The sequence below is a fragment of the Lampris incognitus genome, chromosome 2 (genome assembly GCF_029633865.1).
Source record: "Lampris incognitus isolate fLamInc1 chromosome 2, fLamInc1.hap2, whole genome shotgun sequence".
NCBI classification, from domain to species: domain Eukaryota; kingdom Metazoa; phylum Chordata; class Actinopteri; order Lampriformes; family Lampridae; genus Lampris; species Lampris incognitus.
The window spans coordinates 139,666,039-139,691,445 of record NC_079212.1 but is presented as its reverse complement, the minus strand read 5'-3'; the positions used below and the strand labels follow the sequence as shown (position 1 = coordinate 139,691,445).

The 25,407-nt window shown below is 47.1% G+C and overlaps 1 protein-coding gene across 1 annotated transcript in view; it reads left to right on the top strand.

Annotated features, from left to right (window-relative positions):
* LOC130107198 (calcium/calmodulin-dependent protein kinase type 1-like) overlaps window positions 1-25,407 on the top strand; it is an 86,470-nt gene that overhangs the window by 8,209 nt on the left and 52,854 nt on the right. Inside the window, exon 2 of the mRNA XM_056273667.1 lies at window positions 2,227-2,340. Within this exon, the coding sequence (XP_056129642.1) occupies window positions 2,255-2,340 (86 nt within the window). The 5' untranslated portion in view covers window positions 2,227-2,254. The remainder of the gene's footprint in view (window positions 1-2,226; window positions 2,341-25,407) is intronic.

Below are 25,407 nucleotides of genomic sequence, written 5' to 3'. Positions count from 1 at the left end.
ACAAGTCAAGTCAAGGAATGTCAACAATTGCAGAAGAATTGGGGGGGGGGGAGCTGCAAGATTTGCATCAGTCACGTCTTCGATTCGGGGTTCGTTAGCAAAGTTAGTCCCCCAGATGACCCTGCTATACAGTCTATCCCTTTGCAAACAAATTCTGTTTTTCTTCCACATTTGAGAGGCTCATTGGTTTTAGTCTGAATCAGGCCTGCCTGCAGAAATGCCCCCCCCCCCAAAAATCTGTTTTAATCATGTCAAAGCATGCATGTGCTCACTCTGTCCAACTAAACACATACAACTGAGAGACTTGCACACACACACACACACACACACACCATAACAGAACTCTTGGAAACACTTCAAACACACTCGGGTCAACAAAGATCTGCTACACTTACACCGCACATTTCTTAGTAGAAAACGCCATTTCTTCCCTTACGGCTTCATCTTTGTCTCTCATGCAGCCGTCCACCTTGTCTTACTGCTATTTATCGAGTGTAACGGATATGACACTTGTTTCTACACTCATGCATACATTATATGTTGATTGTGTGTCTGTTTGTATTCTGACTATTTGTATTTCATTTTTCTGATTTTTTTGTACCACCGGGGAGTTGCACTTAATTTCATTGCACAACTGTGCAATGACAAATAGAGGCACCCATCCATCCATCCATCCATCCATCCATCATTAATTAGTTAATTAATTAGTTAATTAATCCATCCATCATTCATCCATTCATTCATTCATTCATTCATCCATTACTGGATGCAAAGTCCTTTATAAAGTCTTTAAAGTCCGTCTGTTTAGCCAGTTCACACTCGGATGTTAAGTATTGCCATTATCATTGCTTATATTTAGGATGAACATGATTATTTCTGCCTCCATGACCCCTCCACCTAGAGGCCCCCCCCACCCCCCCTAATGAGCGGGCCTGGTCTGAATACAAAAAAACAAAAAACAAAAACGAAACAAACAACTCAGTTCGCCACGAAAACGTCCCGGTGCTGCATGATGACGGTTGACGTTCCCTCTTGGTTTTGATGTGGCTCTGTAACGTGAAGGCCTACAAAACAAAGCTAATTACGAAGTGAAGCCACATCAGCAGAAACATTCTTACCTGTTCACACCCTGTTTTTATGTAACTTTAACATGAAAGGGAAAGACGGAGGAATGAAGATTTGAGGTTCACTATTTGCGGAGTGCTGCCCTACTTCTTTTCAGGTCGGTACAGCAGAAGGCTCGGTGCTTTTGGTGCCTTCAGCTCTGCAGGTCGTTTCTTATCCCTCTCTTGCTTTTGTTCTCCATCCATCCATTAGCCGAACCGCTTATCCTGCTCTCAGGGTCGCGGGGATGCTGCAGCCTATCCCAGCAGCCATTGGGCGGCGGCCGGCGGGGAGACGCCCTGGACAGGCCGCCGGGCCATCCTAGCCCTCTTTGTAACTGTGTGACGGATCTCACTAAATGTCTAAAATGCTGCAAGTCCTGCCACCCATACCACCACATATACCCTCTAATACGACCCACAGGAGCGTTCCCTAAGTTAGCGCCCCTACCGGCGGCAGGAGATATGCTACGCATGCTTTTCGCCGCGGTGCATTGTGGGTTTTTAATCTACTTGTTGACATAATTTTTACAACGCCTCATAGACAGGCTAATAAAGGTAAGTAGTCAGTAAATGATGATTAAAAACAATTTGGGAACAACCGAATATGTAGTCAGTACGTTTTTGTGTTGTTTCGCTGTCTAGTATAGTAAGTAAGGTTGCTATTGGCAGCACGACCGCTAGAGGTCGCTAAACGTTAAAACGCAACTATAGGTCGTAATAAGCTGCTTGTACAAATGACCTACGGGGTCGTTTTTTGTTTTTTTTTGGTGGAGGACCTAATTTGACACTGGGGGTCCAAGAGAAGCTGAGGGTAAGTTCGCGAGGCGTAAGGTGATCTTGAACATAACACAAATCCGGAGTCGTGTATTTGGTCCTGGCTCAGGTTTGTTAGCTTCGTTGCGTCGTAGCTTTAGCGAAGGCCGAGCCAATGAGCATCGCCGTCACTCACACCCGAGCTCTGAGCAAAAAAACGTGAAAAGCTCTTCCCACGTTCCTCCCCCGGCGAGGTGTCCGGGTTCGGGTACCGGCTAGCGGATGCGTATGAAACTCATCCTGTCCTCCTCCTCCTCCTCCTCCTCCTCCTCTCACTCTCTTCTTTTCCCTCGTCCCCCTTCTGCAGTGTTGTAGCCGACCGCCGCAACAAGAAGATGCCGCTCGGGGACGATTGCCATGCCTGGAAAAAGAAGACCTCGGATGTGAAGGAGAACTACGACTTCAAGGAGATCTTGGGAACGTGAGTGTGCCGGTGCCAGCGGCGGGGCTCTTGTGTTTCAGCTGTCTGGGGCTTTCACGCTCTGGAAAGCCCCAGACCCTGGTCTTGATGAAACACAGGCCCCTTTTTTCTTTTTTCTTTTGGCTTCTGCAGATGCATTGATGCATTTTCATGCTTATTATTGCTCTACTGTGCACTCGGGTGCACAAAAAGCGGCAGGGTATTTGCATGTGTTTTGCAAGCTGCTCTCTCCCCACTCAGGTAGATGGGAATCCCGTTGACATACGGCTGCTCGTTGTTTAGATGTGTATCTCTTTGTCGGGGAGAAGTGCCGGGCCCCTGGTGTGCACTGAGATGACGCTGCGATGGGGAAGAGTGGTCTCCAGCTTTGCCACTTGACCGGGCTAAGTTTGATAATAGCGTCCTGCTCGCCGCCCGCCGGCTCCCCCTGGCCGTGTTTAGTTTTCGTGAGGATGCGGACGGCCTTCCCCCCCGCCGATCTGGCGTGTCCCGGTGAGCCGACGGCGTGGCCCCTGTATTATGACCGGATCGGGACCGCCTAACTGGGGCTTTACTGTTTTATCGTGAGGAAGAGTTGAACGAGGAAGACGGTGCTGGCCTACGTTTCAGGGCGAAGCGGGGGGGGGGGGGGACACAGACAAGCCACAGTGAATGTATGTATGATGTAATGATGTAAAACGCACCAACTCAGAGTTTCTCAAACAGGCGGCGAGTGTGGACTGGGCGGGGGTGGGGGGTGGAGGGGGCTCGCATTGCACTCTTCTAACAAAGGGAACATTTCTCATTACTGCACTGAACAAACGGGCATGCGGGTGGCGTGGCGGTCTATTCCGTCGCCCACCAACGCGGGGATCGCCGGTTCGAATCCCCGTGTTGCCTCCGGCTTGGTCGGGCACCTCTAGAGACACAATTGGCCGTGTCTGCGGGAGGGAAGATGTGGGTATGTGTCCTGGTCGCTGCACTAGCGCCTCCTCTGGTCGGCCGGGGCGCCCCCCCCGGATCGGCATAGGGGGGTGGAGCAGAGACCAGGATGGCTCAAAGGAGCGGGGTAATTGGCCAGATATACGTAGTTGGGGAGGGAAAAGGGGAAAACTGAAGAAAAGAAAAATCCAAGAAGGGGGATTTGTTTCGGAGCTCCTCGACATCCGTCCCCGTGAAAACCTAAAAGTACAGGCGCCATCGTTGCACCTCCCCCCCCCACCCCCACCCCCGTGTCAGTCCCGGGTACCTGACGTGTCGAGTACTTTTGTTCACAGACATGACGCGCACACCCTCAAACAGTACGACAGTTACTGGCCCCGAGAAAAACCGAGCCGCTCCTCCTCCTCCTCCTCCTCCTCCTCCTCCCCTCTTATCTGTTCAGGAGCACAGACCAGTGTTTTCGGAAGGGTGGAAAAAGGGCACAGCACAGCTGATACGTGGGGGGGGGTGGAGGCTGGAGGCTGGGGGGGGGGGTGATTTCACGCCTAAAAAGTGTCAGGTTGACTTTTGCCTATGGGGCAATTTTAAGTGTGTGTGTGTGTGTGTGTGTGTGTGTGTACACACATCTGAGTCCTCGTGTCATGGCGGCGTGCCTCCTTATTCCCTGTTCCGGCTCACCTGTTGTTTGGATAATCGACTCACTCCTAAACCTCTTAGCTCGTGAGGATGTTTTAAACGGCTCTAGTGGAATTACCCCCACCGTTACACGGGCCCTTAGCATCTGCACATATGTCTACACACACACACACACACACACACACACACACACACACACACACACACACACACACACACACACACATATGTATACATGTGTTTCCTAACTCGCTGCACTGAAAGTTGACATTTTGCTGCAAAACAGGTTGTCTGTCGGTCATTTGTACAGTCATGCTGCATCATTCTCAATGCACCTGTTTTGCAATGTGTTGTGTAAACGTTGTGCTTTACATTTAAAGTGGTTAAAATATATACATATGTATGTATATAAGTATATATATACAAGTATATATATATATATGTGTGTGTGCATATGTATATGTGTATGTATATATACACACATACATATGTATGTATTTAAGTATGTATGAATGTACGTATGCTTATATGTGTGTATGTATGTATATATGTATGTATATACATATATACATGTGTATATATGTATATATATATACATACATAGGTATATATGTATGTATATATACACACACATATGTATGTATATATATATATATATATATATATATATATTTATTTATTGGCTATTTATCGCACAGGGAAAAGCAATGTAATAGCGTTTGGCATCCGGCACCAGTACCGGGCTGTTTGTGGCCCCCCGGTTCGCTGTGTGGGCTGCTGCTTAGCGGCGTTTGGTTTTCCAGTCCCAGCCCACGTTGTGAGACGTGCGGCCAAAGTAAGCTAGCTGGTGAGAGAGGGCGTGCTGGAGCTCTGCAGCTTCGGACGGCGGACCGGGGACTATGAGGAGATCGGTATCTCGATGCGCCGGACTCTCTCCAGCTGGTTTAAACAGGATCCGCTGGCGCTCAGATAACGTTCTGTTTATCGCTCAACGTCTCAGAGGGGTGCACTTCGGTGAGGCGCTGCATTGCGTGCAGCCTCTCTGTTTTTCCTTGGCTTCATGGGCCATTAATCCCAGGCATCTGAGTGTCACAATGCAGGATGTTTATCCAAGGTGTCTCCCTGTTTGATGCTCCCCTTAAGTCCACACGAATCCTCGCTGGCACATGAGTTACGTCGCACGGACATGGACGGTTTACACGATGATACCTAAACCTGTTTGCGGAAGGCTCGGAGGCCCGGCAAAACCGCGCCTGAATCCATCGCTAATGGGCGCCTGCGCGGTAAAGCGGAGGATTACCCGAGCCCCAAAAAAAAAATGCTGCGTTCACAGATAATCACATCACAACCCCGAAGTGCTATAGAGCTCGAGCGGAGGAGGAAATTCTTAAATATTACCCTCCTAATTGGTTAAATAAGATGGTTTGTGAGTGCAGATGTTTTCCTTCAGCTTTCCTTGTCCCTCCCCTCCCACCCCCCCCCCCACCATCCCCCCGCCGCCGCCACCACCGCCGCCCCTCCCTCGGTTGGACGGTGGGAGCTTGTTAATGGGGGAGATCACCAGCTCACCACATCCCTCAGCTGTGTGTCATAGTCATTTGCCATCACTGGCTGGTTGTCCTGGCAACTACAGGAGACACTTTCCATAATGGACTCAAACAGTCACTATGGAAACAAAGTTTTTTGATTTCGCTATAAATAATCCACCACCGGGTGCATGTGCGAGCATTGTTGGAGAGATTAACTCTCTTCCCCTCTCTTGTTTTTGTTTTCTTTTGTACGGATAAAACACAAAACACACACATGTATGCACATTTACATCTTATAATAGGTCTCCCTCACTGTTATTTTGTCTGAAGACATGGAGGAGATGGGGGTGTAAAGACATGGAGGAGATGAGGGTGTAAAGACATGGAGGAGATGAGGGTGTGTGAAGACATGGAGGAGATGAGGGTGTGTGAAGACATGGAGGAGATGAGGGTGTGTTAAGACATGGAGGAGATGGGGGTGTGTTAAGACATGGAGGAGGTGGGGGTGTGTTAAGACATGGAGGAGGTGGGGGTGTGTTAAGACATGGAGGAGGTGGGGGTGTGTTAAGACGGAAGACATGGAGGAGATGGGGGTGTGTGAAGACATGGAGGAGATGAGGGTGTGTGAAGACATGGAGGAGATGAGGGTGTGTTAAGACATGGAGGAGATGGGGGTGTGTGAAAACATGGAGGAGATGAGGGTGTGTTAAGACATGGAGGAGATGGGGGTGTGTTAAGACATGGAGGAGGTGGGGGTGTGTTAAGACATGGAGGAGGTGGGGGTGTGTTAAGACGGAAGACATGGAGGAGATGGGGGTGTTAAGACATGGAGGAGATGGGGGTGTGTTAAGACATGGAGGAGGTGGGGGTGTGTTAAGACATGGAGGAGATGGGGGTGTGTTAAGACAGAAGACATGGAGGTGATGAGGGTGTGTGAAGACATGGAGGAGATGGGGGTGTGTTAAGACGGAAGACATGGAGGAGATGAGGGTGTGAAGACATGGAAGAGATAGGGTGTGTTAAGACATGGAGGAGATGGGGGTGTGTGAAAACATGGAGGAGATGAGGGTGTGTTAAGACATGGAGGAGATGGGGGTGTGTTAAGACATGGAGGAGGTGGGGGTGTGTTAAGACATGGAGGAGGTGGGGGTGTGTTAAGACGGAAGACATGGAGGAGATGGGGGTGTTAAGACATGGAGGAGATGGGGGTGTGTTAAGACATGGAGGAGGTGGGGGTGTGTTAAGACATGGAGGAGATGGGGGTGTGTTAAGACAGAAGACATGGAGGTGATGAGGGTGTGTGAAGACATGGAGGAGATGGGGGTGTGTTAAGACGGAAGACATGGAGGAGATGAGGGTGTGAAGACATGGAAGAGATAGGGGGTGTTAAGACATGGAGGAGGTGGGGGGGTGTTAAGACATGGAGGACATGAGGGTGTGTTAAGACATGGAGGAGATGGGGATGTGTTAAGACACGGAGGAGGTGGGGGTGTGTTAAGACATGGAGGAGATGGGGGTGTGTTAAGACAGAAGACATGGAGGAGATGAGGGTGTAAAGACATGGAGGAGATGGGGATGTGTTAAGACACGGAGGAGGTGGGGGTGTGTTAAGACAGAAGACATGGAGGAGATGGGGGTGTGTTAAGACAGAAGACATGGAGGAGATGGGGGTGTGTTAAGACACGGAGGAGGTGGGGGTGTGTTAAGACACGGAGGAGGTGGGGGTGTGTTAAGACAGAAGACATGGAGGAGATGGGGGTGTGTTAAGACAGAAGACATGGAGGAGATGGGGGTGTGTTAAGACACGGAGGAGGTGGGGGTGTGTTAAGACATGGAGGAGATGGGGGTGTGTTAAGACAGAAGACATGGAGGAGATGAGGGTGTGAAGACATGGAAGAGATAGGGGGTGTTAAGACACGGAGGAGGTGGGGGTGTGTTAAGACACGGAGGAGGTGGGGGTGTGTTAAAACAGAAGACATGGAGGAGGTGGGGGTGCATTAAGACATGGAGGAGGTGGGGGTGTGTCAAGGGTGCACTTGTGTTTATACAATCTGCACGCTCGCATCCATACGTACGTGGGGTTGGGTCTCCTTATCAGCACCGTATTCTGTAACACCAAAGACATCTGAGCCATCTGCCCTGAGTACTGTACACTGTATGAGTAGAGTACTGTACACTGTCTGAGTAGAGTACTGTACACTGTATGAGTAGAGTACTGTATGTATGAGTAGAGTACTGTATGTATGAGTAGAGTACTGTACACTGTCTGAGTAGAGTACTGTACACTGTATGAGTAGAGTACTGTATGCTGTATGAGTAGAGTACTGTATGTATGAGTAGAGTACTGTACACTGTATGAGTAGAGTACTGTACACTGTATGAGTAGAGTACTGTATGTATGAGTAGAGTACTGTACACTGTATGAGTAGAGTACTGTACACTGTATGAGTAGAGTACTGTATGCTGTATGAGTAGAGTACTGTATGTATGAGTAGAGTACTGTAGGCCGTATGAGTAGAGTACTGTACACTGTATGAGTAGAGTACTGTATGTATGAGTAGAGTACTGTAGGCCGTATGAGTAGAGTACTGTACACTGTATGAGTAGAGTACTGTACACTGTATGAGTAGAGTACTGTATGTATGAGTAGAGTACTGTATGCTGTATGAGTAAAGTACTGTATGTATGAGTAGAGTACTGTAGGCCGTATGAGTAGAGTACTGTATGCCGTATGAGTAGAGTACTGTATGTATGAGTAGAGTACTGTAGGCCGTATGAGTAGAGTACTGTACACTGTATGAGTAGAGTACTGTATGTATGAGTAGAGTACTGTAGGCCGTATGAGTAGAGTCCTGTACACTGTATGAGTAGAGTACTGTACACTGTATGAGTAGAGTACTGTATGTATGAGTAGAGTACTGTATGCTGTATGAGTAGAGTACTGTATGTATGAGTAGAGTACTGTAGGCCGTATGAGTAGAGTACTGTATACTGTATGAGTAGAGTACTGTATGCTGTATGAGTAGAGTACTGTATGCCGTATGAGTAGAGTACTGTATGTATGAGTAGAGTACTGTAGGCCGTATGAGTAGAGTACTGTACACTGTATGAGTAGAGTACTGTATGTATGAGTAGAGTACTGTAGGCCGTATGAGTAGAGTCCTGTAGGCCATATGAGTAGAGTCCTGTAGGCCGTATGAGTAGAGTACTGTAGGCCATATGAGTAGAGTACTGTAGGCCGTATGAGTAGAGTACTGTATGCTGTATGAGTAGAGTACTGTAGGCCGTATGACTAGAGTACTGTACACTGTATGAGTAGAGTACTGTAGGCCATATGAGTAGAGTACTGTACGCTGTATGAGTAGAGTACTGTAGGCCGTATGAGTAGAGTACTGTACACTGTATGAGTAGAGTACTGTAGGCCATATGAGTAGAGTACTGTATGCCGTATGAGTAGAGTACTGTAGGCCGTATGAGTAGAGTACTGTAGGCCGTATGAGTAGAGTACTGTAGGCCGTATGAGTAGAGTACTGTACACTGTATGAGTAGAGTACTGTAGGCCATATGAGTAGAGTACTGTATGCTGTATGAGTAGAGTACTGTAGGCCGTATGAGTAGAGTACTGTAGGCCGTATGAGTAGAGTACTGTAGGCCGTATGAGTAGAGTACTGTGTGCTGTATGAGTAGAGTACTGTATGCCATATGAGTAGAGTGCTGTATGAGTAGAGTACTGTAGGCTGTATGAGTAGAGTACTGTAGGCCGTATGAGTAGAGTTTTATTCTTTCATAAGCTCCACATTCACATAACTGAGAATAATGAAGGAAATCCTTTAATCCCCCAACCCCCCCCCCCTCTCTCTTCTGGGAGTCAGATCAGTAAACCTTATAAAAGGAGAAAGATTTTTTGGGGGGGGGGGCTTGATTTTTTTTAAACTCTTTCTTTACCACTTAGTTAGTGGGCAGTACACAGCAGGTTCTAGCAGCACTTCTTCATGGGTTCTTCCTCAAGTAGTGCAACGTTGGTGCGGAGGAGCTCCTCTGTAAACTGTAATGAAGTGAAACGTGTTTTTCTTTTCTTCATTAACATGAAAGATCCGTATATAATATGGATATATATTATTGGATGTATGGATATCGGGATATATAGTGTATAAAATCCAGTGAGTCAAGTGAAGTCTTTATGAGACACTACAAACCTGTTTCGTGCCGTAAGCAACCATCAGCTGTCAGTAAAACTAATGGCCATAAAATGTCCATAAATGAAGGCGTAGTTTTACTGACGGCTGATGGTTGCTTACGGCACGAAACAGGCTCGTACTGTCTCATAAAGAATTTAGAGTGTTTTATATATACACATATGACATTTATTAGGTTATTTTAAATGTGCTTTTTTTTAACTACCTGTCCTCCCAACTGTGCCCCAACACCACCCCAATATATAATTCACATGAGCTACCTCGTTATATTTCCCTGGCCCCTAAAAGCAAAACAAACCCCGGTCCCATTGGTTGTAATGTTTTCTACCCCTCTATTGGTTGCTGTGCATCATAATTCCCTACCCCATTGGCTGTTATAATTTGAATGTTTCCCCCGTCTGATTGGTCGCTGTCCAACCGGAATTAGGGGGCGTGAGGCTGGGCAACGTAACGGTATGATTCTTTGTGATTAAAAAATCATTAGCAGCTGATGAGGGCGAGACGCACGAAACAGGCCTCTGTACTGCTATGTATTACAATCCTTTTCCTGTATCCGTGTTGATGTTCCCCTCCTCATTAGTCCAGCACTCAACACCATTGACGGTTTCTCTCTCTCTCTCTCTCTCTCTCTCTCTCTCTCTCTCTCTCTCTCTCTCTCTCTCTATATATATATATATATATATATACTACCGTTCAAAAGTTTGGGATCACCCAAACAATTTTGTGTTTTCCATGAAAAGTCACACTTATTCACCACCATATGTTGTGAAATGAATAGAAAATAGAGTCAAGACATTGACAAGGTTAGAAATAATGATTTGTATTTGAAATAAGATTTTTTTTACATCAAACTTTGCTTTCGTCAAAGAATCCTCCATTTGCAGCAATTACAGCATTGCAGACCTTTGGCATTCTAGCTGTTAATTTGTTGAGGTAATCTGGAGAAATTGCACCCCACGCTTCCAGAAGCAGCTCCCACAAGTTGGATTGGTTGGATGGGCACTTCTTGCGTACCATACGGTCAAGCTGCTCCCACAACAGCTCAATGGGGTTCAGATCTGGTGACTGCGCTGGCCACTCCATTACCGATAGAATACCAGCTGCCTGCTTCTGCTCTAAATAGTTCTTGCACAATTTGGAGGTGTGTTTAGGGTCATTGTCCTGTTGTAGGATGAAATTGGCTCCAATCAAGCGCTGTCCACTGGGTATGGCATGGCGTTGCAAAATGGAGTGATAGCCTTCCTTATTCAGAATCCCTTTTACCCTGTACAAATCTCCCACCTTACCAGCACCAAAGCAACCCCAGACCATCACATTACCTCCACCATGCTTAACAGATGGCGTCAGGCATTCTTCCAGCATCTTTTCATTTGTTCTGCGTCTCACAACCCTTCTTCTTTGTGATCCAAACACCTCAAACTTGGATTCATCCGTCCACAACACTTTTTTCCAGTCTTCCTCTGTCCAATGTCTGCGTCTTTTGCCCATCTTAATCTTTTTCTTTTATTGGTCAGTCTCAGATATGGCTTTTTCTTTGCCACTCTGCCCTGAAGCCCAGAATCCCGCAGCCGCCTCTTCACTGTAGATGTTGACACTGGTGTTTTGCGGGTACTATTTAATGAAGATGCCAGTTGGGGACCTGTGAGGCGTCTGTTTCTCAAACTAGAGACTCTAATGTACTTATCTTCTTGCTCAGTTGTGCAACGCGGCCTCCCACTTCTTTTTCTACTCTGGTTAGAGCCTGTTTGTGCTGTCCTCTGAAGGGAGTAGTACACACCGGTGTAGGAAATCTTCAATTTCTTAGCAATTTCTCGCATGGAATAGCCTTCATTTCTAAGAACAAGAATAGACTGTCGAGTTTCAGATGAAAGTTCTCTTTTTCTGGCCATTTTGAGCGTTTAATTGACCCCACAAATGTGATGCTCCAGAAACTCAATCTGCTCAAAGGAAGGTCAGTTTTGTAGCTTCTGTAACGAGCTAAACTGTTTTAGGTTGTGTGAATATGATTGCACAAGGGTTTTCTAATCATCAATTAGCCTTCTGAGCCAATGAGCAAACACATTGTACCATTAGAACACTGGAGTGATAGTTGCTTGAAATGGGCCTCTATACACCTATGTAGATATTGCACCAAAAACCAGACATTTGCAGCTAGAATAGTCATTTACCACATTAGCAATGTATAGAGTGTATTTCTTTAAAGTTAAGACTAGTTTAAAGTTATCTTCATTGAAAAGTACAGTGCTTTTCCTTCAAAAATATGGACATTTCAATGTGATCCCAAACTTTTGAACGGTAGTATATATATATATATATATATATATATATTTATATATATATATATATATATATATATATATATATATATTTATATATATATATATATATATATATATATATATATTTTATATATATATATATATACACTCTCACCGGCCACTTTATTAGGCACACCTGTCCAACTGCTCGTTAACGCAAATTTCTAATCAGCCAATCACATGGCAGCAACTCAATGCATTTAGGCATGTAGACATGGTCAAGACGATCTGCTGCAGTTCAAACCGAGCATCAGAATGGGGAAGAAAGGTGATTTAAGTGACTTTGAACGTGGCATGGTTGTTGGTGCCAGACGGGCTGGTCTGAGTATTTCAGAAACTGCTGATCTACTGGGATTTTCACGCACAACCATCTCTAGGGTTTACAGAGAATGGTCCGAAAAAGAGAAAATATCCAGTGAGCGGCAGTTCTGTGGGCGAAAATGCCTTGTTGATGCCAGAGGTCAGAGGAGAATGGCCAGACTGGTTCGAGCTGATAGAAAGGCAACAGTAACTCAAATAACCACTCATTACAACCGAGGTATGCAGAAGAGCATCTCTGAACGCACAACACGTTGAACCTTGAGGCAGATGGGCTACAGCAGCAGAAAACCACATCGGGTGCCACTCCTGTCAGCTAAGAACAGGAAACTGAGGCTACAATTCGCACAGGCTCACCAAAATTGGACAATAGAAGATTGGAAAAACGTTGCCTGGTCTGATGAGTCTCGATTTCTGCTGCGACATTCGGATGGTAGGGTCAGAATTTGGCGTCAACAACATGAAAGCATGGATCCATCCTGCCTTGTATCAACGGTTCAGGCTGGTGGTGGTGGTGTAATGGTGTGGGGGATATTTTCTTGGCACACCTTGGGCCCCTTAGTACCAACTGAGCATCGTGTCAACACCACAGCCTACCTGAGTATTGTTGCTGACCATGTCCATCCCTTTATGACCACAGTGTTCCCATCTTCTGATGGCTACTTCCAGCAGGATAACGCGCCATGTCATAAAGCTCGAATCATCTCAGAGTGGTTTCTTGAACATGACAATGAGTTCACTGTACTCAAATGGCCTCCACAGTCACCAGATCTCAATCCAATAGAGCACCTTTGGGATGTGGTGGACCGGGAGATTCACATCATGGATGTGCAGCCGACAAATCTGCAGCAACTGCGTGATGCTATCATGTCAATATGGACCAAACTCTCTGAGGAATGTTTCCAGTACCTTGTTGAATCTATGCCACGAAGGATTAAGGCAGTTCTGAAGGCAAAAGGGGGTCCAACCCGGTACTAGCAAGGTGTACCTAATAAAGTGGCCAGTGAGTGTATATATGTATATAATATAGGGCGGCACGGTGGTGCAGTGGTTAGCACGGTCACCTCACAGCAAGTAGGCCATGGGTTCGAGCCCCGGGGTAGTCCAACCTTGGGGGTCGTCCCGGGTCGTCCTCTTGTGTGGAGTTTGCATGTTCTCTCCCTGTGTCTGTGTGGGTTTCCTCCAGGTGTTCCGGTTTCCTCCCACAGTCCAAAGACATGAGGTCAGATGAATCGGCCATACTAAATTGTCCCTAGGGGTGTGTGTGTGTGTGTGTGTGTCAGCCCTGTGATGGTCTGGCGGCCTGTCCAGGGTGTCTTTCCGCCTGCTGCCCAATGACTGCTGGGATAGGCTGCAGCATCCCCACGATCCTGAGAGGAGGATGAGCGGTTCAGCTCATGGATGGATATATATATATACACTATATACTATATATAAGATTATGTCCATGGGGTCAGTAGTTGTGTCAGGAAGGGCATCCAGTGTAAAATTTTGCCAAATCATAATGCGGATTGACAAGACCATACCAGGCTAACACCGACCGCCATTGATGCTGTGCCCTCACATGGTACCGATGGAAACTAAAAACTCTGCTGTGGCAACACCTGACAAACAGGGTAACAAGGGAACGACAGGGAAGAAGAAGAAGAAGCTGGTATGAAAGATGCCTTTTGACATTTGACAAGTGTTTGGATTTGACACCATTGAAGTGTCTAGTGTGTGTGTGTGTGTGTGTGTGTGTCTACATGGTTGTGTGCACACACCCGTGAGTTCCTCTCTGCAGCCACATGGTTGTGTAATTAAGACAGATGGGGATTAACAGTGCGTGCAATAGCAACAAACGCTTCCACTGCGGTCAGCTCCGCTCGCCCTCTCGTTGCTTCTCGTTTCTTCGCCGGCCCTTCACATTAACCTCTTCCTCTGTCTCTGTCCTTCAGCGTCTGCCTTTTCTCCCCCGGTCTGCCCCAAACCCAAATCTGCATCTGCTCTGTTTTGTGTGTATGTGTGTGTGTGTGTGTGTGTCGGAAATCTTGCTCCAAATCTGGCTCCCGAATCCAGGGACGTGTTTGGGCCAAGGCGGTTTCCTGCGCTCCGCGGTAATGACTTCCTGTTTTCACTCCGGGTTTGGAGCAGCAGAGCGACCCCCGCGTGTGTCCTGATGGCGTCTGATGTGCAGCTGCAGCGACGGCGTCCATCATGGAGGGACCAGAAAACACAAAACCAGGCGTTGGCGGGGTTGCTCATAAACCCTGTGTGGGAATCGCACTCAAGTCAATTACGATTTTTTTTATTTTATTTTTTTTTTAAAAAGGGCTGTAAACTGTTTTAAAAAGGTCCCGTATCCCCCACAACGTAACTGTTGGCACGGTTTTTGCAGAGCTTGTGCTGACAGGATGCTTCCGTCTTATAAACTGGACTCCCTCGTGTTTTTGAAATACTGATCCATGAATATTTTACTCTCAACCAGATTGATTACATGGATATTTTTGCCTCCTCCTCCTCCTCTTCCTCTCCCTCTCCTCTCCTCTCCCCAATTGTACTTGGCCTATTTACCCTACTCTTCACATCCGGCTTCCCACCCGCAGACACGGCCAATTGTGTCTGTGGAGACGCCCAACCGAGCCGGCGGTAACACGGGGATTTGAACCGCCGACCCCCCGTGTTGGTAGGCAACGGAATAGACCGCTACACTACCTGGGCGCCCCACATGGATATTTTTGAGTGAAAACCTTACAATGTTTTTTATATTTTTTATATTTATATTATAGTTATATTTATATTTTATATTATTTTTTATTATTATAGTGCCTTGAGTGGCCGCTGCAGCTTGAAAAGTGCTATATAAAATGCCACTTGACTTGACACACACACACACACAGTTTACCTAGGCCGAATTTCAAAGATTAATGCTGATTCTGCATGCAAGTCAGTGGCTTGTGCGGTCCAGTGTAGTAGTACGCTTGCACCACTCGGCAGGCTGCACATGAGAGGGTCATGTGTTGGGAAAACTGGTATTGACATTTTCTGTCTACACATCACTATAGAAAATCTATTTTAGCTACCAGCACACAATCCCACTGGCAATGAGGTCATTCTGCTTGTTTCTACTGTGAAGAGCTTAGATATCAGCTCTGTTAGCCGCTGTCAAAACAATAGAAAGCCTCAATAGAAAACAATTTAAAAATAATCAATTACAGTAATTAAAAAAATCTTTTTGGAGAACGTGAAGGGAGTTGGATTAAGGCATTGGCAGCATTTTAGATATTCATTAAAACTTGCAGTATTCACCACATCACAATTTTCAGTAGATTCGAACCGGCCATCCCCATGTTGGCAGGTAACGGAATAGACCGCTACGCTACCCGGACGCCCCCTAACTGGCATCCGTACCATGGTTGGAGACACTCTCCATATACTGCTGTCTAGATGTTTGACCGGTAGGATGAACACCGGTGCGAACACCTTCCGACGCAAACAGGAAACAGGATGGACAGGAAATCCACCGATCTTCAGTCAGTATTGCAGTACAACAGTGTTCCCATACACAGTGGCTAAAAAGTCTACACGCCCCCGTTAAAGTGGCAGGTTTTTGTGATGTAAGAGAACGAAACCATGTCGTGTCCGAACTTTTCCCACCTTTAATGTGACATTTCAACCTATAAAATTCAAGTGAAAAACAAACTGAAATATTTTAGGAGAAAAAAAAATACAAAACTTATATTAAGTGCATTACGCAACAAGGTCGCACAAGTGTGGACGTCCTTTTATAACTGGGGGTGTGGCTGTGTTCAGAATTAACCAATCACATCCAAGCTCATGTTAAATAGTTGGTTAGTATACACCTGCCATCAATTAAATTGACTGTGATTGACCCCAAATACAGTTCAGCTGTTCCTGTAGGCTTTTCCTGACATCTTGGTTGCATCCAACTGCAAAAGTCATGGTCCACAAAGACCATGAACAGCATCTCATTGTTGAAAGGTATCGATCAGAAGAATTTCCAAGGCATCAGATTTACCATGGAGCACCCTGAAGACAGTCATCAACAAGTGGAGAAAATATGGTACAACGGTGACGTCACCGAGGACAGGACGTCCCTCCAAAACTGACGAGAGGACAAGGAGAAAACTGGTCAGGGAGGCTGCCAAGAGGCCTACATCAACATTAAAGGAGCTGCAGGAACTTCTGACAAGTGCTGGTCGTTCCCTACATGTGACAACAACCTCCTGTAGTCTTCATATGTCCTGGCTATGGGGTAGGGTGGCAAGATGGAGGCCTTCTCACGGGGGGGGGACCACCCAAGCCCAGCTAAATTTTGTAAAAAGACACACCCAGTCTCCCAAAGCCATGTGAAAAAATGTGTCATGGTCTGATGAGACCAAGGTTGAACTTTTTGACCATGTTCGGTGTAAAAACAACACAGCACCAGGAGAACAGCAGAACCATGGTGGCAGCAGCATCAGGCTTCGGAGCTGCTTTTCTTCAGCTGGAACTGGGGCTTTAGTCAAGGTGGAGGGAGCCACGAGTAGCTCCAAATACCAGTCGACTTCAGCACAAAACCTACACGTATCTGCTAGAAAGATGAAGATGAAGAGGAATTTCACCCTCTCAGAAGGACGACGACCCAACGCATACGTCCAAATCAACAAAGGCACGGCTTCACCAGGAGAAGATCAGCGTTGTGAGACGGCCCAGCCGGAGCCCAGACCTGAATCCAATAGAAAACCTGTGGGGTGACCTGCAGAGGGCCATGCACAGGAGGTGCCCTCACTATCTGACGGCTCTACTACGTTTTTACAAGGAAGCGTGAGGAAAATATTACCAGGTCAACATGTGCCAAGCTGGTAGACTCTCACCCAAAAAGACGGAGCCCTGTAATAAAATCAAAAGGTGCTTCAGCCAACTACTAGTTTAGGGGTGCGCACGCTTATGCAAGTCCTGACATGATTTATCTTGGTTTCATTTTTTTTACATCACAGAAACCTGCCATTTGAACAGGGGTGTGCAGACCTTTTATGTCCGCTGTAGTTTGATGTAACTCGCAGTACTACATTAGACTGTCTGTTGGCTTTGGTTGGAGGATGCCATTTTTACAAGGGTGGCAACCGTTTACTGCAGGGCTGGTGGTACATGAGCCACAATGGCTGCTACACCTCGTTTGTAGCTCTCGCTGCCAGAGGGAGGAGGAGAGCGGGGGAAATGTCACAGACTTCAGCTTTAATGATGAGCTCTCCGTTGGCTAGTCCAGTTTTTTGGGGAAGGTCAGCAGAAAGGATACCTGTGACCTCGGACGACTTCGCAAGTCCAGTGTAATCCAAATGTCAAATTGACTGTAGCCAGGCTAACAAAACACATCTGGTCGAATGCAGCACGTGTCAGTGGAAGCCTGCTGCAGCCTGTTTATCATGAAGCGGTATTTAAATGTCAGTAATCTTGCAGCACCTTTTGAAAAGGTTTTCCATGCTTTGTGTTTCTTAAAAAGTGTCAGCACTCACTTTTAACATGGCTCATATTTGTAAAGGGATGTAGTTGTAGAGGATGGTGATGGTGGTGTCCATGTATACAGGATATAAAGGGGTGTAGATGTAGAGGACAGTGATGGTGTCCATGTATAAAGTACATATATAAAGGGGTTTAGATGTATAGGACAGTGATCGTGTCCATGTATGAAGGACATAAAGGGGTGTAGATGTGGAGGACAGTGATGGTGTCCAAGTATAAAGAACATAAAGGGGTGTAGATATGGAGGACAGTGATGGTGTCCATGTATAAAGAACATAAAGAGGTGTAGATATGGAGGACAGTGATGGTGCCCATGTTTAAAGGATAGAAATGGGTGTAGATGTACAGGACAGTGATGGTGTCCATGTATAAAGAGGTGTAGATATGGAGGACAGTGATGGTGTCCATGTATAAAGGGTAGAAAGGGGTGTAGATGTACAGGACAGTGATGGTGTCCATGTATAAAGAACATAAAGAGGTGTAGATATGGAGGACAGTGATGGTGTCCATGTATAAAGGATAGAAAGGGGTGTAGATGTACAGGACAGTGATGGTGTCCATGTATAAAGGGGTGTAGATATGAAGGACAGTGATGGTGTCCATGTATAAAGGATATAAAGGGGTGTAGATGTACAGGACAGTGATGGTGTCCATGTATAAAGAGGTGTAGATATGAAGGACAGTGATGGTGTCCATGTATAAAGGATATAAAGGGGTGTAGATGTACAGGACAGTGATGGTGTCCATGTATAAAGAGGTGTAGATATGGAGGACAGTGATGCTGTCCCTGTATAAAGAGGTGTAGATGTGGAGGACAGTGATGGTGTCCATGTATGAAGGATATAAAGGGGTGTAGATGTACAGGACAGTGATGGTGTCCATGTATAAAGAGGTGTAGATATGGAGGACAGTGATGGTGTCCATGTATGAAGGATATAAAGGGGTGTAGATGTACAGGACAGTGATGGTGTCCATGTATAAAGAGGTGTAGATATGGAGGTCAGTGATGGTGTCCATGTATGAAGAATATAAAGAGGTGTAGATGTACAGGACAGTGATGGTGTCCATGTATGAAGAATATAAAGAGGTGTAGATGTACAGGACAGTGATGGTGTCCATGTATAAAGAGGTGTAGATATGGAGGACAGTGATGCTGTCCCTGTATAAAGAGGTGTAGATAAGGAGGACAGTGATGGTGTCCATGTATGAATGATATAAAGGGGTGTAGATATGGAGGACAGTGATGGTGTCCATGTATGAAGGATGTAAAGGGGTGTAGATATGGAGGACAGTGATGGTGTCCATGTATAAAGAGGTGTAGATATGGAGGTCAGTGATGGTGTCCATGTATGAAGAATATAAAGAGGTGTAGATGTACAGGACAGTGATGGTGTCCATGTATGAAGGATATAAAGGGGTGTAGATATGGAGGACAGTGATGGTGTCCATGTATGAAGGATGTAAAGGGGTGTAGATATGGAGGACAGTGATGGTGTCCATGTATGAAGGATAAACCATCCTAGCCCCATACCAACATGTTTTCAGCTCAGAAAATGCAGAAAAGGCTCACTGCCTCTTTAAGAAGAGGATTCTTGTGACACCATTAAAAGTCCACCTTTCTTACGGCGTTGTTTGAACTCTTTTCCCCGCCCCTGACGGAGCGGGAAGCTGTAAATAGGTCAACGGGTTTACGTCCCTCTTGTGCAGAGTAGACGGACTAATGTACAAAAGGAAAAAAAAGCTTTGGAAATGGATACCATCGCTTTCGGCCTGGGCGGTGGCTGCTTGCGTAGCCATCCATATGCCCGACGTCAACTGCTGTCTCTCTGGTTTACCAACCCGCCAATACGCCCCGTCCCTCTCCGGGGTAGGGGCGAGGGGTGGGGTATCTTTCCGGGGGGTATCTTTCTGCACTTTAGATGCGCGGTTTCCCTCTGCATGAATTCTGTCAACCTAGGATGCACGGTACAGGGCACGGTATAGAGCAGTATGGGAAGGCTCATAGGAGGCTGTAGAGACGGAGAGGAAGAGGCGGGGGGGGGCGTTAATCATCTAAAATCAATAAGGCTGATGGATTGGCCCTATCCGGCCCTGCTGATCATGTGGAAGGCTGACCCAGTGGCTTTTACTTTGGCTAGATGCATTATCAGCTGTTGGTGACAATCGACTGGAGGGGAGTACCCGGTGAGCTGAGAGAGAGAGAGGGGGAGAGAGGGAGAGAAAGAGGAAGGTGATAATTCACAAAGCCAGATCTCTATGACCACGACTTACTTACTAATGGTTAGAGTAGTTTAAAAGAAGAGCCTTTTGTGTCGGTCTCTCTCTCGTTCCCGTTGATGACCTCGCCCTCCCGTGGTCCAGCCTTTCCGTCCCTCTGAATGAATACACACATTTCTCTTTTTCGTTTCTTCTGAAAGCTCGCCTCTCCTTTAGCTGATGGGGATGATTTCTCTTTCATTTATTCCTGTGAAGCGTGACAAAACCCAGTTTTTCGAGAGCTTCAGAATGAACGGTCTCTTGTCATCGCGCCCGTCTTGCCCATCCGCGGAGGACGGCTCGCTGACGAAACGCCGCGTGAGAATGAATCTCCCGCAATCCTCGGTTTCGGCTCCGCTCATCAGAGAATGAAAGACGGGCTCGGTCGAGAAGCGTCCTCCGTCCTCCGGTTGGAGTTCTGCAGGGTTGCTCTGGGCGGCGTTACATCACCCGGAGTGCACTTTATAAGAAATTCATGGGACGTTTATGGGCAATCGTGTCTTTTTTTTATGTAATCTAATTCCACTCCAACGCAAACCATCATCAGATTTCATTAGGATGAATAAAGTTGGTTACAGACTTTTTCATATTTCTCTGGAGTTCATTGCCAACTTTTTTTTTTCTCAAACAAGGTAGGGGAAAAAATACACAAGCGGCTGAAATGAGTTTCCTCCATAGGGTGTCTTGGCTCAGCCTTACGGAGGGAGCTTGGAGTAGAGCCGCTGCTCCTTCGCATCGAAAGGAACCAGTTGAGGTGGTTTGGGCATCTGATTAGGATGCCTCCTGGGTGCCTTCCTTTTGAAGTTTTCCTTAGAGAATAGGTGAGGAGCTCGGAGTAGAGCCGCTGCTCCTTCGCATCGAAAGGAAGCTAGTTGAGGTGGTTTGGGCATCTGATTAGGATGCCCCCTAAGTGCCTTCCTTTTGAGGTTTTCCTTAGAGATAGGGTGAGGAGCTCGGAGTAGAGCCGCTGCTCCTTTGCATCGAAAGGAGCCAGTTGAGGTGGTTTGGGCATCTGATTAGGATGCCTCCTGGGGGCCTTCCTTTGGAGGTTTTCCTTAGAGATAGGGTGAGGAGCTCAGACTAGAGCCGCTGCTCCTTTGCATCGAAAGGAAGCCAGTTGAGGTGGTTTGGGCATCTGATTAGGATGCCCCCTAGGTGCCTTCCTTTTGAGGTTTTCCTTAGAGATAAGGTGAGGAGCTCGGAGTAGAGCCGCTGCTCCTTTGCATCGAAAGGAACCAGTTGAGGTGGTTTGGGCATCTGATTAGGATGCCTCCTGGGTGCCTTCCTTTTGAGGTTTTCCTTAGAGATAGGGTGAGGAGTTCGGAGTAGAGCCGCTGCTCCTTCGCATCGAAAGGAACCAGTTGAGGTGGTTTGGGCATCTGATTAGGATGCCTCCTGGGTGCCTTCCTTTTGAGGTTTTCCTTAGAGATAGGGTGAGGAGCTCGGAGTAGAGTCGCTGCTCCTTCGCATCGAAAGGAAGCTAGTTGATGTGGTTTGGGCATCTGATTAGGATGCCTCCTGGGTGCCTTCCTTTGGAGGTTTTCCTTAGAGATAGGGTGAGGAGCTCGGAGTAGAGCCACTGCTCCTTTGCATCGAAAGGAAGCTAGTTGAGGTGGTTTGGGCATCTGATTAGGATGCCTCCTGGGTGCCTTCCTTTGGAGGTTTTCCTTAGAGATAGGGTGAGGAGCTCGGAGTAGAGCCGCTGCTCCTTTGCATCGAAAGGAACCAGTTGAGGTGGTTTGGGCATCTGATTAGGATGCCTCCTGGGTGCCTTCCTTTTGAGGTTTTCCTTAGAGATAGGGTGAGGAGTTCGGAGTAGAGCCGCTGCTCCTTCGCATCGAAAGGAACCAGTTGAGGTGGTTTGGGCATCTGATTAGGATGCCCCCTGGGTGCCTTCCTTTGGAGGTTTTCCTTAGAGATAGGGTGAGGAGCTCGGAGTAGAGCCGCTGCTCCTTTGCATCGAAAGGAAGCCAGTTGAGGTGGTTTGGGCATCTGATTAGGATGCCTCCTGGGTGCCTTCCTTTGGAGGTTTTCCTTAGAGATAGGGTAAGGAGCTCGGAGTAGAGCCGCTGCTCCTTCACATCGAAAGGAAGCTAGTTGATGTGGTTTGGGCATCTGATTAGGATGCCTCCTGGGTGCCTTCCTTTTGAGGTTTTCCTTAGAGATAGGGTGAGGAGTTCGGAGTAGAGCCGCTGCTCCTTCGCATCGAAAGGAACCAGTTGAGGTGGTTTGGGCATCTGATTAGGATGCCTCCTGGGTGCCTTCCTTTTGAGGTTTTCCTTAGAGATAGGGTGAGGAGCTCGGAGTAGAGTCGCTGCTCCTTCGCATCGAAAGGAAGCTAGTTGATGTGGTTTGGGCATCTGATTAGGATGCCTCCTGGGTGCCTTCCTTTGGAGGTTTTCCTTAGAGATAGGGTGAGGAGCTCGGAGTAGAGCCACTGCTCCTTTGCATCGAAAGGAAGCTAGTTGAGGTGGTTTGGGCATCTGATTAGGATGCCTCCTGGGTGCCTTCCTTTGGAGGTTTTCCTTAGAGATAGGGTGAGGAGCTCAGACTAGAGCCGCTGCTCCTTTGCATCGAAAGGAGCCAGTTGAGGTGGTTTGGGCATCTGATTAGGATGCCTCCTGGGCGCCTTCCTTTGGAGGTTTTCCGGGCACGGCCAACTGGGAGGAGACCCCGGGGTAGACCCAGAACTCGCTGGAGGAACTACATGTCCAGTCTAGCCTGGGAACGCCTTGGGATCCCCCAGGAGGAGCTGGAGGCCATTGCTGGGGAGAGGGACGTCTGGAGTGTCCTACTTAGCTTGCTGCCACCACGACCCGAGCCAGGAGAAGCGGCTGATGATGAGATGAGATGGGAAAAAAAACATCCAAGTAATGAGATTGTAGATGACTGATGCAGATGTGTCACATCTTGAAGAATAAAGATTTCAAGACAGTCGATGGGACCTCTGTTTGACCTCATGAGATGCAGATTGTGGATCTGCGCTGGGCAGCCACATTATGAACCCTGGGCTTGGCTCAGTGCTGGGGCTCTCTTTGCTACCAGCTTTGTTATGTGGATTTAACAGCTGATCTTATCTGATCTGAGGGCTCTCTACTGCTGAGTGGAAAGCGCCAATAGCTCTCCAGTCACTTCGTGTGTATGTGTGTGTGTGTGTTTGTGCACATCCCTTTGTGAATGACCATAGGTCTGAATGAAAAGAATATTCAATACTCAGCAAAATTGTTCAATGCATCTTATTTTCATGATGAACCTACTCGAATGATTGGTGTACGGATCAAATAAGGGAAATTAATGAATGATTTATTTCAAACATGTCAATAAGCAGGATATAACATACAGAGGGCGGCACGGTGGCGCAGTGGTTAGCGCGGTCGCCTCACAGCAAGAAGATCCTGGGTTCGAGCCCCGGGGTGGTCCAACCTTGGGGTTCGTCTCAGGTCGTCCTCTGTGTGGAGTTTGCATGGTCTCCCCGTGTCTGCGTGGGTTTCCTCCCACAGTCCAGAGACATGTAGGTCAGGTGACTCGGCCGTACGAAGTTGTCCCTAGGTGTGAATGTCTGTGATGGTCTGGCGGCCTGTCCAGGGCGTCTCCCCGCCTGCCGCCCAATGACTGCTGGGATAGGCTCCAGCGTCCCCGCGACCCCGAGTAAGGAGAAGCGGTTTGGAGAATGAAGGAATGAATAACATACAGATAAGCCGTAGCCAATAATCTGAAGTGATCAACAAATCCACACATCAGACTCAGCGAACAAATCTCCGTATGCATCAGATTATTTGTTACACGTTGGAAAAGGTGTAGGAGGAAGTATACGCTTATTTTTTCCTACCCCTTCTCACCTACTCTTAAGTTGACTCAGCTACTACACATTGCAAACTCAATTCCCACTGTACGGTGTGGTTCAAATTCAATGCAAGTTGTGCTGCACAATACAAACTCACCTACTGTGAACAACAAGAGACAAAAGAAAGAAAAATGCATCAAAAACTACATGAGCGAGGGGGGGGGGGAGAAAAACACATCCCAATGTCATATACCAAGAATAAACAGATCTCAATATCCACCCGGTGTCATAGAAAGAAAAATGAAAAAAAATCTTTCTGAAAATATGTCCTCCTTTATATGGTTGAAGGATATGAGTTATCCATAGAGCCTAATGCAATCACAGCTTAAAAAAACTAGTGTACTCAGCAGAGTGCAGATCTCAGCCAGGCGTATGCATCGCCTCTTCTCTGGTGTTGCAACTTGGCGACAAACCACCCCCTTTTTCGCCTACCAGAAGGGAAATACTCGCACACGTGGCCAGAAAAACGATGTTTTTCCTGACATTACAGCACTTCTGCTCAGCGCCCAAGTCAACTGGATGGGAAATATGGAAAAAAGTTGTTAATATGCAGCGCTGGAGCTAATAAATCTCCCTAATAAAACATTTTGCCTGTCCGCCTGTGGATGTGCAGCCTCCTAGGCGGACCCTCGCGCGAAGGCGATCAAATGTGACATGAAATCAGGCTATCATAATCTCAGAGCTCTTATTAAAAGACATCGGATGTGTTTAACCGTCACGGTTTTCAAGATATTAAATGAACGAAGGCCAAAGGCTGCTCTGCTGATTGACTTTCATTCATAAAACGACAGTAAGAAAACACAGCTCAGCCATGGGAAATGTGTTATTGGTGCTACTGAGATGGTTTCCAGCTGTGGCGGTGATAAATCCTACTGTTGAAGTTGTACTTTTATAGCGGGGTTTTAACATTGGAGGCTGTGGCGCTTCCACACGGTGGCGAGGTGAATAAGGCGAATTACTTCTGGTGCGTCCACCGGTGTTCCTCCAGTTCTGCTGTGCCGAGACCAGAGGTGAATGACTTGCTGGCTTGCAAAGTACGATCGACTTCTCATTTACTTACTCGTTTACCTCGCTCGGCTGCAGATGTGAGTCGCGCATGCGCACGGGTGGCTCGGATCGGGCAGCGACAGGAAGCAGCGTTGGTCGAGCGAGCTAGGTGGAGAGTGAATGGAGGAGAGCGATTGGCAATAGGGAGAAAGAACGTTTTTCGGAAGTTTTTAATCACCACAACCACGAGAGGTTCTTTATCATACAGTCGTAAGTGTGAACAAAAAACGTTAGGCTGATAATTTGTGAGATTAGCCACGGACACACACACACACATGCATTGTTGTGATGGTCTTCACATAGCACACCACAACCAAAGGCCGGGCGGAGACAGTAAGCCTGCCAGTAGTGTAGCTGTGATACGATACTGCAACTATCACGAATGACTAGACTCGCTAGCTAGTTGGCTAACGGGGCGGACCCTTTAGTCGACTGGTTAACGTAGTCGCCCGTGGTGCGGGAGACCCGGGTTCGGTTCCCGGCTGCCCCTTGAATACGCT